This window comes from Cibotium barometz, chromosome 58 (assembly GCF_041138505.1).
Source record: "Cibotium barometz isolate CiBa-2024 chromosome 58, ASM4113850v1, whole genome shotgun sequence".
NCBI classification, from domain to species: Eukaryota; Viridiplantae; Streptophyta; class Polypodiopsida; order Cyatheales; family Cibotiaceae; genus Cibotium; species Cibotium barometz.
This window is the reverse complement of record NC_141103.1, coordinates 5,814,537-5,827,771: the sequence shown is the minus strand read 5'-3', so window position 1 is coordinate 5,827,771 and position 13,235 is coordinate 5,814,537. Positions and strand designations below refer to the sequence as shown.

Here is a 13,235-nt window from a genome sequence, read left to right as displayed (position 1 = left end):
GATAATAAAGCTGAAATTGGACTTGTAAGAGAGTTGAAAACTCATTTATAGACTTGTTGGAGTGGTCAAGGCTTACGAGGACGATGGAGGAGGGCTAGCCCTTCAGGTCTCGCACCATCGTATTTCGGTAGTACCAATCACAGCCCCACCTACTGACCAATGGCTCATGCCAGAGATGGGAGATTTGCAATAGCGTCGTAGCTTGGCACATTTGGCGCGTTAGATGCAACGAGGCCATTGAGGGTACCCACACTCCGCCTGCTAAGTCCATAAGGAGCACTTGGCTCAGCATCATTCACACCCTCCGCAGTTAGTGGGGGAAGTTGCAGGGAGAAGCGGGGGGAAGCTTTCTTGAGGCTCTGGATGCCTGGCCCATTTCTCACAGATAGAGGTGGTGACCCCACTCGGTATTACCGACCACCTGTGTGGTTGTTTCCCCTCCCCATATGAGATAGCCTTCTCCTCAGAGAGCGGCCAACTGGAGGAGAAGTGTCTTTTCCCTTATGATCATATGATCCCCACCCTTATATGAGAAGAGTTTGTATCTAGCCCTTCGTGGTTGTATCTAGCCCTTTGTGGCTGTCTTTCATTAACTAACTTTTTTTTAAAAAGCTTCTTTGTCTACAACTTAAACCCTCCAAGCATGTCAGCCTCTTCGTTGTATTATTTATGCGTACCTCTATTGTCCACACAGTGTCAGAATGCGCAACGGAAGACTAACGCACGTAGGAGACAATCACCATCGAACACCACGAGCACCCCCAACGGACACTGCAGCATCCCTCCACTGGGCTCCCATCTCCCGGTGAGCTGCCTCCCAAAACACCGGCCGGAGGAGATGACTATGACAAGGTGCCACCATACCCTATATATGGCACTTCAACTTCCCATAGATCACATGCTCGAAATCGCCAACCTTCCAACACCCTCCTCTTCCACTTATGGGATAATCCAAGGCACCTTCTAGCCATAGATCACATGCTCGAAATCGCCAACCTTCCAACACCCTCCCTCGATTCGAGCTCCGCAAGCCACCGAGGCGCGAGGAGGTCGCCCAAGACCACACACGCCTAAGCCGCCGAGGACCACACACGCCCGGGCTCTGATACCATGTCAGAATGCGCAGCGGAAGACTAACGCATGTAGGAGACGCATCACCATTGAGCACCACGAACACCCCAACGGGCACTGCAGCATCCCTCCACCGAGCTCCCATCTCCCGGTGAACTGCCTCCCAAAACACCGGCCGGAGGAGATGACTATGACAAGGTGCCACCACACCCTATATATGGCGCTTCAACTTCCCATACTTCCACTTATGGGATAATCCAAGGCACCTTCTAGCCATAGATCACACACTCGAAATCGCCAACCTTCCAACATATCAAAGCTCAGGGATTTGGGTTAAAATATGAGTTATGTCATCATTATAGAAACATTATTGGGTGTCGTCACTAAGTAACACACAGCCCCAACATCCATTTTACAGCTTTTTAAAGCTGTAGCTAACTCTCTCTCTCTCTCTCTCTCTCTCTCTCTCTCTCACACACACACACACACGATAATCTCTCTCTCTCTCATCTACCTATCATGATGTGCAGGATACAATGTACGCATGTATTCACTATGTAGTCAGACGCTCTATAATCGGCTCTCATCAACATGTAAATATGCATGTAGCAGACATCACCCATCCTCCTCAATACCATACATGATGCACTTCTAGACAGAAGGTTTGAAAAAAGAGTAAATTGAAAGAAACTTGTAAGAATGACATAAAAGGCCGTAGGAAAGCACATCTATATTGTTCCTTAGTGAAGTGTGAGTGTCGTGGCTTCCTAATACTGCAAAAAAACTAATGAAGAGAACTCCATGGAGGAAGTGAGACACCTTGTGGTTTGAGTTGAGAAAGGTAACTCCTGGAATGCTGCACTCATTTAACAATCTTTTACATAAGCTCTCTGGCCTCAGAAAACATATAAATGTGTTGCGCTGCCATCTTGGGAATTTTGCAGAAAAGCCTCTACCACTTGACATAGCCCTTGGTCCATGAAGGGCATGAATACAGTATTATGCTTAGTACCAAGCCCAACAGCAAGGTCGTAAATGAATAGACATATGCTTTAGACTTCATAGGACCTACATGCATTGTATAAACTTCTGCTACAAAAGTTGACACAGTGCTCAAGCATCCCAGGAAACCTAACTGAATGCCTCCAATAAGTAATGGAGCACTATCATCAGTCACCTGCTAAGCCACACACATGCTTGCTTGTTAACTCTTGAAGCAGCAAAAGTGGTTTGGATATTGACAGAAAAGTTTTTGAAAAAGAAGTTCTTACCACAAACTGCAGAAATGAGAGAAACGCCTCCAAACTAGCTGCTAAGAGGTTAGCCAGTAAAGTTCCAATTGGCAACCATTTGAGTCTTCTTCCCAATCCTCTTCCATTGAAGCGGGCTAGATGCCACCTCGCCCAAACACCGGGAGGTGCCACAATGCATGCGAGCCAAAGAGTGCGCACCTTCTGGGGACTCCCACCCTTGATAAGTAGGGCCAAAGCAGCTCCCCACAGGCAGGCAGTTGCGAAAGCAAACACTGCGAAGCTCACTATGCGGCGATGATAGTTATCTGGTGACAGACTGCAAATACCTTTCAATTCATTCTCTTTCACTTCGTTCTTGACTCTATGCTGCTGAAGCTTCACAATGGCCCACTTCAGACCTTTGGCTGAATCAATTCCAGCGAGGAGTGACAACTCTGCAATAGCCATGCCTGCAGCCATCAGAAAGCTCCTGATTAGAAAGCTCACATCAAGCCGACCGCCTACATAAAAGTTTTGAGGTGATGGCATCGCATCTTTACCGAAGAGTAAGCCTGAAAGAGCGGCCACTATGTCACCAGTGGTTAGAAGAGCAACCATTTTCTGATTCCACGCTGCATATGTGGTTATGCTTCCCATGAGACCCGTTGAGAGGCCAATTGCCAAAGGCTCAGAGAAAAATAGGATGTCTTTTTTCAATACAATTCCTACCCATCCCATGAAAAATGAGCCTACCTGCCAAATTTACCATTCAGTACAAGGTCCCTTGTTATGTCCCTGAACCACCATTGTGTAGCACTGCAAGTCTTGCGATCAATTAATGCATCTCACAACATCAAAAATACCATCATTAGTAACGCACCACATTAGATGGGAGATCTCTGTATATGATTGTTCCCTCACGCGTAATTGACAAAACATCAGCAAAGAGTACATCCAAACCATATCGTATCAGCACCTGAAAGACCGCAGTAACAGAATTTAAGAGGCTCTTAGCTGAAGCTTAACTTGCAGTAAAAGTAAACTTGAAATCAACACTTGAGGAATGGCAATGAAGAAGAACCCTACTCTTAAAGAAGCAAGCCTGCTGTGAGCTCCCCTGCTAGCGTGAGCACCCCTCTCCTCCAGCAAGTCAGTCTGCTGCTTTTGCCACCCGTATGGAAAAGCTCCCAGCCTCACCCCCTCCTGTGCATCTGCTGCCCCCAGCCTCCCAAACCCTCCAGTTGCTTCTCCAACCCCTATTTCCTGCATCCACTCCCTCTTTCCTCCTCCTCAGCCCTTTCTCCCCCTCTTTGCAAAACCTGTCTGCTGCTCCCTCTGCTTCCCAGCAGCTTTCTTACTCCTCCCACCTCTGTTCGTCATCTGTCCCTCCTTTCCTCTTCTGCACACTTGCCTTACCTTCCCTCTCTTGTGTCAGCCTTCGCCCTTAGCTGCTGCAACCTTCCCCTGCTTCACCCTCACTAGCAATGTTCTTCACTCGGCATTTATGAGTACCCCCCCTCCCCTGCCCCCACCACCACCACACAAAGGACTACATCGCAACTGCTCCATCTCCCTTGACCAAGACTGCCCTCAAATGCCCTTTTCCACGAGTGGACCTATAAAAGCATATATTTGGGTGGATTCATTATCACAATGAATATCATTTGAGTTGTGTAAACTTGCTCTCTCTTGGCTTGAGTACAGCTCCTGCCATCCTCAGTCGCCTCCTTGGAGGCCTGTAAATTCGCCGGTAGCATACACACGCAAGGAAAAATTTGCAAATGCAAGCCGTGTCAATCAGCAAGAGAGCTGGATCACCGACAATTCAGTTCCTTGGCAATGACTGCTTCAAGATAGAGTTCACCTCGGCCATGCTCACAGACAGAATACTGCAGCTAAGCCCCCTTGCCTGCGGTACACAACTCGGGCACATACTTGCTAGTTAGTACCATGGCAACATGCCAGACTCTGACCAGGTGACCCCTTGCTTCCCTGGCCTCCCAAAGAAATACTTCAGGCTTCTTCTAGTGATTGGATATGTTGGACATGTCATTGACAGCCCCTAAATGACAGCAGTAGCTGTGTCATGTGCAGCAGTACTCCTGTCCCTCCGACTGGTCTTACTAGAAATACTCCCCCAACACCTCAGCTGAATGGGTCCCACTTTCTGTAGAGTTCTCTACGCTACTCGGCCAGTTCTTTAGGTGCAGCCAGATAGAGCACATCGAGTAGTCATTGCCGCTCCAGTGGCAGGCTGTTCTAGCAGTCACAACCGGATTACCCCACACCAGAGGCCCCACATGAGATCCCACCCCCCGCCCCCTCCATCCCACCCGGAGCTTGAAAAATAACAGGCCCCCTAGACCACTGACAGCATCACAGCAGACTCTGACCACCATCAATGGTGGAGGCACACCGGCTGCCAAGGACATGGCTCCCCAGGCGCCGGGTATGAGGCACCTACATCTACTCGAAACCGATACAATCATTTATCACACGATCTGCCTTCTGTAAGACTAGAGGATTTGACAGCCCCACCAGACACTTTTTCAGTTCCAGAGGGGGCCTGCCCAGCAGTTCAGTTTCTACACACACCACCCCCCCCCCTTTTTCAGAACATTTTCCCTATTCTGCCTCTGCCTTCGCAATGCATCCCTGTCTGCCGATTTTTTACATTTTCTCCTCCCCCATTGCACCCAATTGCAACCTGCTGCCCAATAGTAGATCAACTGCAGCTCCCTCCTCGCCAATTGCAATTCGTTGCTCTTTTTCTCACTTTTCCCCCTCGTCTTTCTCGTTTTTCCTTTCTAACTTCTCCCTTCTTTTCTCACTGCTTTCACTTGAATTTTGACGTTTCAAAAATTTTATTTGTGTTTTTTTAAGAATAATAGTGTTACACTTTATGTACATACATATTTTTTGATCATTCACTATATTTTCTGATGAATTCCAATATGTGTGCACGTGTGTAATGATATGACACACCTACAAGCATTTAAGACACGTTTCCAAAGCATGGAGTAGATAGCATGAGCCAAGTAGCATGCACAGGCTGTGTGCTGCATTTTGAAAAGCGCAAGTGTCACAAATCCCTAATTACTCGGAACATTTGAGCTTCGATGCGGATGCCCAAAGGGGATAACTTTACTTCGGAGTAGATGCCCGAAGAGATTTTGGATGGTGCCAAGGTGATTATCGATCTTGAGAAAAGGGCCACATGATATCCACAGTACCAGTGTGAGTTCCAGCCATGTACACATGTACACATGGTGCCAGTGAGGATTCCAGCCATCTGCAGATATCGAGATACCAGGTTCAATTCCCGGAAGTACAAGAAAGCAGAGGGGTATTCTCCAACCTACATGTGCATCATGTGTTCATATGTGTGTTTTGACTTATTTTATTTGTGTGACATTGTTTGCTTTGTTGGAATAGAGATTAGGATGGAAAGAAGTGATGGTTACGCATGGTCATTAAGCATAGAGATTATCCTTTAGGTGATTAACACGAGAACGAGAAAGAGAGATGAACACAAGTGACTAGCATAAAGCAAGAGCATTAATCTTCATTAGTTGATGAGCCTTATAAAGGCACCAAAATTACATAAACGTGAGTACCAAAATAGTAATTGTATTTGACTTTTACTCAAGATAAATGTAATTCTAGATTTAACCTTTGAATCTTTGCACACTCTTAATGTTGATGGATGATTATTTGTTATTTCTAACACTCCCCTGAAATGATTATCCATCACTTAAAGACATGTGGATACTAAGCTCTACTAGGCTTTACTTTCACCACCTTAGTCTAGACATGTTTGGATTTACTCTTTTTTGGCCTTGGTTTCACCAACTTAGAGTCTAGTGAAGTTTTCACAAAAGAGTGGATGTTTTTTGAGCGGCTTTGGTTCAAGAAAGCCTTTTAGAAGACCCATGCATAGTCTAGGCAAGGTTGGCCTCTTCTTTTTTGAAGGCCGGTTCTTCTTCACTATTTGCAAGGAATATAGTTGTCACTAAGTGCCAATGCTATAATAGCCAATGCTTTATCATCCTTGGTGATCCATGCAACCTCAGTATCTCTGGTAGAAAGCTTTTTCTCCTTCCCATTGACCACACTCCGAAGATTTTGGGAAAGACTTCACAAGTTTGGATACACTTGGCAAATGAAAGTCAGCAAGCTCACCTCCTAACCGCAACCGATATCCACGAATCTCGCTGGAGCCAAGGCTAGGGCTTCCTGCACAATCCCATAGGCCCGTATGTAACTCTCGTGTCCCATACCACCAAAGCCTACCCGTAGGCCATCAACACGCCCCTATATCACCATGTGCATGGCATGAGCATGTCTACTCTTCTACTCTCCTAGTCCAAACCAAACCTTCACTCGTGCATCCGCATAACTATGTCTCACAATAACCCAAGCTCTCACTATATAGTGATAACTACGCCATAAATAGCTAACTTGCTATAAAAGGCCATTAAGCTTGTTTTATCAATCCAAGAACTCTAGCCCAAGTATCAACCTGCTAATTCTTGATCTCGGAGCATCCTAACCCCGTTGGATTAGATCCCTAATCTGTAAATTAGTGTCTAGGTACATAACATTCTAATGAAATTAGATAAGCGCTTGCTCAAAATAGCTACCGGCTCCCAAGTCAAGTCCTCCTCCACCCTATCTTTCCACTTAAGCTTATTTTCAAGGATCAACTTGTTCCTGAGTTGCCTCCCTGAAATCTATCACCCTCTCGGGTTCTTGTGGAACATAGGACAAGTCCTCACCATCAAAAGTTCTTGAGGGGATAACAAGGTTATCCTCAGCTCCCAGCATCTCTTTTAGTCGACTGACATGAAAGACTACATGAACTTTCACATACGGAGGCAACTCTAATCTAGAAGCAACCTCACTATAAGGTTCATAGTACCTAGGGAATAACTTCTCAACCTTCCCCGTATGTAACGTCTCTGAACTCTTGGACCATGGAAATGCTCCATTTACCTCTCCTGGGATCTTTGGAGGATGTAACATATCTCCGGCCATAAGGTGTTAAGCCTTAAGCCTTATTCACTTGACATTAATGACACTTTACCACATGGTCATGAACATATGCCTTCATCTTAGGCCAATAAAACGTCTGTGTACCCCTAGATGACTCATGGTAGAAGCGTCGTGGCATTCATACAAGATCCTTCTCCTAATCTCAACATTATCTGGTACACAACCTTCTCATTCCGGAACGGCAATCCATTCCGCATAAGGAACCACCTACCACACTCACAGATGCCATGACTCCTGAGTCTCAATCTAAATCTATGGAGCTCCCTGCTTGGACATGCTTTAGTACCAACCAGAATGATTGTCGGTCTCACATAGCCCTCTCGACGAGTCATAAAGGTTAGCCCTAATCTTAGTGAAACTCAAAGAGTTCACCTCCCAATTCTACTCAACTTTCAAGGCATCCGCCACTCTATCTAGGCTCCCCTCCAATACTTTATTTCCATATCAAAGTCTTACATCAGCTCAGGCCACCATGCCTTCCTCCCCCTCAACTTAGGTCTATTACAAAAATAATTAACTCACTCATGGGCAAGTCAACACAACAATTTGGTTCCATAAAGATAACGTTGCCAAGTATCAGAGTAGCTGCATAGAGCTCTTTCTCCTAAGTGTGCCATCTGACTTGCGTATCATCAAGCTTCTTGCTTTCAAATGCCACAGGTCAGCCATCTTGGAACAATGTTGCGCCTATCGCGAAATCACTAGCATTCGTCTCAACCACAAATAGTCTGCTAGGATCCCGTGAGGCCAATATAGGTGCTTCCTTCACCTTAAGCTTGAGATCTCGAAAAGCCTGATCAAGCTTCTCATTCCAAGAGATCGGGTTGTTGAACCTACGATCTCTTCCCTTGAGGAGGTCCGTGAAACGTACGGTTAACTCTAAATAATCCCTCACCTACTTCTTAAGAAATACGATGAATCCCAAAAACGCCCGAAGTTGCCTCACATTCTCAGGAACCATCCAATCCAAAACCTTCTGTATCCGTTCAAGATCTCTGCTCATCCCATCTCAAGAAATCCAATGTCCTAGATATATGAGTTCTCTTTTTAAGAACTCACACTTCATATACTTGGCATACAACTTCTCCCATCTCAAAATCCTCAAGACGATCTAGAGATGTTCGACATGCTCCTCCAAAGTACGACTGTATATCAAGATATCGTTTAGAAACACGACGACGAAAGTAGACAACTTCAAGTGCATAACATGTCATTGTATGATTGCCTAGTTGATTGAATATTAAGATGACCACCCACTATCCTCTTACAACTTAGAGTACTACTTTTGTGTGCTAGCATGTTTCCCAACCAACAGACTCTAGATTTCAAGGAGTCCACCTCAAACATGAGCATTGGAACCCAAGGAAGCATATTCGGCAAGATTTCCTCACGGAGGACCCAAGGAACCCCTTATTTGATAATATTACTTGACTAGGTTGACAATACTAACCCAGCGAGCCACATCTTGAATCAGGGAACAACAGGCATTTTGGATGAACTAAGCTGTTTCCTTTAAAAGCCTCATCAACGGATATTTAGCTCGGGTCATGGAGGTTTTTGTGTGCCCTACCCAATGGAAGGATCGATAACTAGCATTTTCTATATCATAGAAGCTGTCACTCTGGAGGGAGTGAAACTCTTGTAGTTACCAGAGGCCCAGTCGTATACCCTAGAGAGACTCCACAAGTTGCACGGTTAAATGCATTGGTGTTCTTAATTCGTTGCCAAAAAAGAGGGCTACTAGGCACATGGACTCTTTTTAAGTAACCACTTAGCAAGCTTTAGATTGAGTACAGATTCGGCAGTTTGCTCCCCCACCTGCATACACTGACGTATTCGAGGTCACCTTTGAATACAGTCAGTTGAACATCAAAATTTTGCATTGCCTTCCAAAATTGATGCATTTTCCATTCATCGTGCACTTACCCCAATGATGCCAAAGCATGCCAAGTGTGCCAGAGTGCCAATATAGTCGAGTGAATGGTAAAATCTGTCTTCTTTTGTCTGACAAGGCAGTTGAAAAAAAAGATTAGCAATCTAACAGTGTAAAGAAGAGCCACAAAACTGGAAACAAATTCACAGTTGTGGAAGAACTTGCGAACGAATAAAGCAGAAACGGTGGCAAGAAAGCCTTTTATTTTTTTGTGGGTCTGCAAGGCAAGAAAACAAACCAGATGATCCCTTGTCGGAAGGTGTGAGGCAGACAACTGAGGAGTTAATCCTTCAATAGGCTCTATCAAAGAGGACTCGGGAAGCAATGGGCTATCTGAAAGAGGAGACACAGCGATAGCTGGATCGTTGATGCTTTCCATCTCATTTCCCATTCCCAGAGACCCCATCTGGGGTGTGGAAGAAGCAGCAACCCCTGATGTGCGCCCGAGCTCGAAAATCTGTTGGTCTATACTGCTTCGGCGCGATGACCGAGATGACCTCGCGCGTGATAACCTTAATGAGTTCATGCTCCCCATGCGTTCTAAGGATGGCATGTGCACAGGGCTTGCGCGAAACGACTCCCTTGCAACACGATCCCTGAGCTCTTGCTGCAGCCATTTTCTCTCCAAGTGTTCAATCTCACCAGTAGACCATGGGTCCGAGTCTTGAAAAGCATCTAGCATGCCAGGGTCGCCTGATCTAGCTACGATCTCCTCATCCTTTGCCTGCTCTTCTGCGAAGTTTGAGGGCCTGTTCTCATCGAGACTGAACCTCAAAGACGAGACGGACGTCCGAAAGGGGTTTTCGGAGGACATTGCAGCACGATGAAGGGAGCAGAGGGCTCGAAAGGCTATGATAAAGGGGGGCGAATTGGACCAACAGAGGCAATGCCGGCGCCGCCGCGCAAGCAAACATCTGGCGTCTCAGAAAGGCTTACGCGATCTCTGCCACAACCCCCTTTGAATCCTGCATCTCCGGGATGACCTCCCTGCAGTGATCTTCTCCACGGGACTCTGATCTGAACTCAGAAGAACGAAGCCCTAGCCTGCCTTCACAGCGATGAAGTTGCCGACACCCCAAGCCTCATATCCCCACCCCAAAGTACCCCAGGTCTTTCCTACTACTGGCCCACGTGTCACATGTTCCATCTTTAAATTTTGACCATAGAAAACACTTTTTAGTATTTACCTTGACTGTCTTCTTTTCAAAAGATCCACACATCAGTCGATTTCAACAAAACTAAAATTTTAAAAAAAATCTTACTTATTAATTTCAAGCCAACCCTAGATTTTTAATCCCTTTTTTTTCCAGCCTTAGACTAGGAATCAGACAAACTGGATTTTTATCGGTTTTTTTCGGTCTCACACAAGCAATCCATTTCAAACCTAAAATTTTCAAAATCTTACCTATTAATTTCAAGTCAAGCCAAATTTTTAATAGGTTTTTTTCCCCAATCTTTCTGCTTGCAGTGATGACATCAGTGAGACCTCATAGCTTCATGTCCCCACCATTGTCAGAAAAAAAAACCGTCCTTTAGTGTAACTTTCCTGGCTCAAATTGAGAAGAAGCGGTTGTAATTTTGCCTATCCTTGAATTTAATGATTCAAAATTTGTTAGCTATAAAACCGGTTAACCTATGCCTTTTTCAATAAAAACAGGTTGCGTTTGAAGATCATCCCTTTTTCCTCCTTTATTTTTGACACCAGTCCCCACCCACGTCTTTCCTTCTTTTATGACTACCGCCCAACATCATGCCACATGTGTAGTTTTGCGACTTTAAATTTTGATGATAGGAGACACTTTCAGCAGTGATTTAAAAAAAACATTTTCCTCGAAAAGTCAAAATACGGAGACGTATGATGCCTTGGTTGGTCTTCTTTTCAAAAATCTGCACATCAGTCGGTTTCAAAACTAAAATTTCCAAAATCTTAGCCATTCATTTCAAGGCAAGTCAAAGTCGCCATTGAAAATACACTATAGGATCGTTTTTTTCTAGCACTGATTTGATAGTTTGAAATGTAAGCAAACTAGATCTATTGCTTAGTCATGCCTTCATAAATGGCACCAATAAACTTCTTCCGCAAGTTTCATTTAATTTTTAAAGAATAGGCCTTCATTATAAACCTTGTTTAGAGTTGCGTCCCTTCAATACCTCCGAGAGGAGCGAGGAGTTGAAACTCTTTCGGTTTTTCTAATTAACATAAATTTAATGGGTTTGCTATTCTTTGGGAACCCTACCAAACCTTTCCAAAATTACTAATTTAGTGGGGGTAGTTGAAAAAGCATGTCCTTGCTAGCAAGGATTTCTATTTTTTACTTCATCAATAATCTACCTTATGTTTTCTACACCTCCATCTTTGCAGCCATGTTACACCTCTCATGGGATAGCCATGTTGTAATCCCCATGTTCCCCCCAGTAGCCTTGAAGGGATGGGGCGCTTAGTACATAATCAACTTGAATCTTTATTTCTAGAATACTCTGACATGTATCTACATCGTTCCTTTCTTTCCAAGTTTATGCAAGTATCACTCCTCACCTCTTGGACTATAGCCTAATGGTAGCACCCATGCCTCTCTAACAGGAGGTATTGGATTCGGATCTACCCTACATGGTATCTAAAATTCAAAACCATCTTTTAATATTTTAAAAAAAGTCTCTCTCTCTCTCTCTCTCTCTCTCTCTCTCTCTCTAACTATCAAACTGTAATTTCATTATAAAGGTTAGAACTATGATTATGACATGGATCTTGGTTCATCGAGTGTGGCCAGATCAAGATTTCCCACATGGAAGTATTAGGCACAAGCTTCATCAGAAGAAGATTTTTTATAATAAATATTTCTCACATGCTTTGTATTGTGCTTGTTGTCTAGACACGAACATGTAACTGTGGATTGCTTTTGAGATATGGAAATTGCTTAGATTTTATAACATGGGTAATTAGCAACAAGGACTCATGTACCCATAAGGAAGAGTGACTAAACTTATGGTTTAATCTCTACACTCAAAAGTGGGTTGTGGAATCAGAAGTGGAAAGTTATGTATTTAATGTTTTCATGTGAATATCTTATTTTTTTAAATGTGGTGGAAAAAAATAAATGTATTTAATGTTTTCATGTGAAGTAGGGGGAAATCTTATTTTTAAAAATGGGTAGACATGTGAAAGGGCTACCAAGTGTGGGTTTCCAACTCTCAAAGAAATGACCATGTATGGGTACCCAGTTTTAATAAGTTTTGGACATGAATAACAATTGGGTATGCATGTGGAGATAAGTGGCCACTTGAAGGCTATAAGACTATGCATGGGTAGACTCTCTCTCTCTATCTCTCTCTGCTTGTGCCATCTTTATCATGCTTCTATCACTACAAAAAACCCTAAACATTAATCTAATTATAATTTATTTTAGTCTAACACGAGTACTAGTTATTGATATATATTTAAAGACTAATTAATTTTAGGCTAACAAGTGAGTACTAGTTATTGAAATATATTTAAAGACTAATTAATTTTAGGCTAACAAGTGAGTACTAGTTATTGAAATATATTTAAATTGAGTTAGAGGATTTCAACATTAGTATATAGGATTTTAATTTATTAAAGTTTGAGAACCTTACATATTAAAGTAGACTTTAATATTACCACACTTGGCTAATTTAGTTTGTTCTTTTGTTGATTTTTTCACCACCCACCTACATGGCTGTCATATCTTGTTAACTTATGAACTTTCCTTGACAATGACACATGGAATTATTTGAACTTGGTATGGCACCCAATTTGCACATGTGTTTCTATTCCACTTCTTTCAAGTCCTTACATCCCCACCCCAGGTCTTTCATTCTTTCATCCCTACTATTGCCCCACATGTCACATGTTCCATCTTTGAATTTTGACCATAAAAGACACTTTTTACATTGTCAATTGGTTTCTTTTCAAAACATCCACACCT

General features: G+C 43.7%; 1 protein-coding gene across 1 annotated transcript; it reads right to left on the bottom strand.

Annotated features, from left to right (window-relative positions):
• Nucleotides 1-1,897: 1,897 nt before the first annotated feature.
• Nucleotides 1,898-10,348, bottom strand: LOC147605824 (fluoride export protein 1-like). The gene is made up of 6 exons (XM_086792365.1): nt 9,530-10,348; nt 9,285-9,362; nt 3,184-3,279; nt 2,864-3,056; nt 2,343-2,773; nt 1,898-2,248 (listed from the first exon to the last, which is right to left on the bottom strand). Exons 1-6 carry the CDS (start codon nt 10,103-10,105, stop codon nt 2,024-2,026), a joined length of 1,599 nt encoding a protein of 532 aa, XP_086648491.1. The 5' UTR covers nt 10,106-10,348; the 3' UTR covers nt 1,898-2,023.
• Between the last annotated feature and the right edge of the window lie 2,887 nt (nt 10,349-13,235).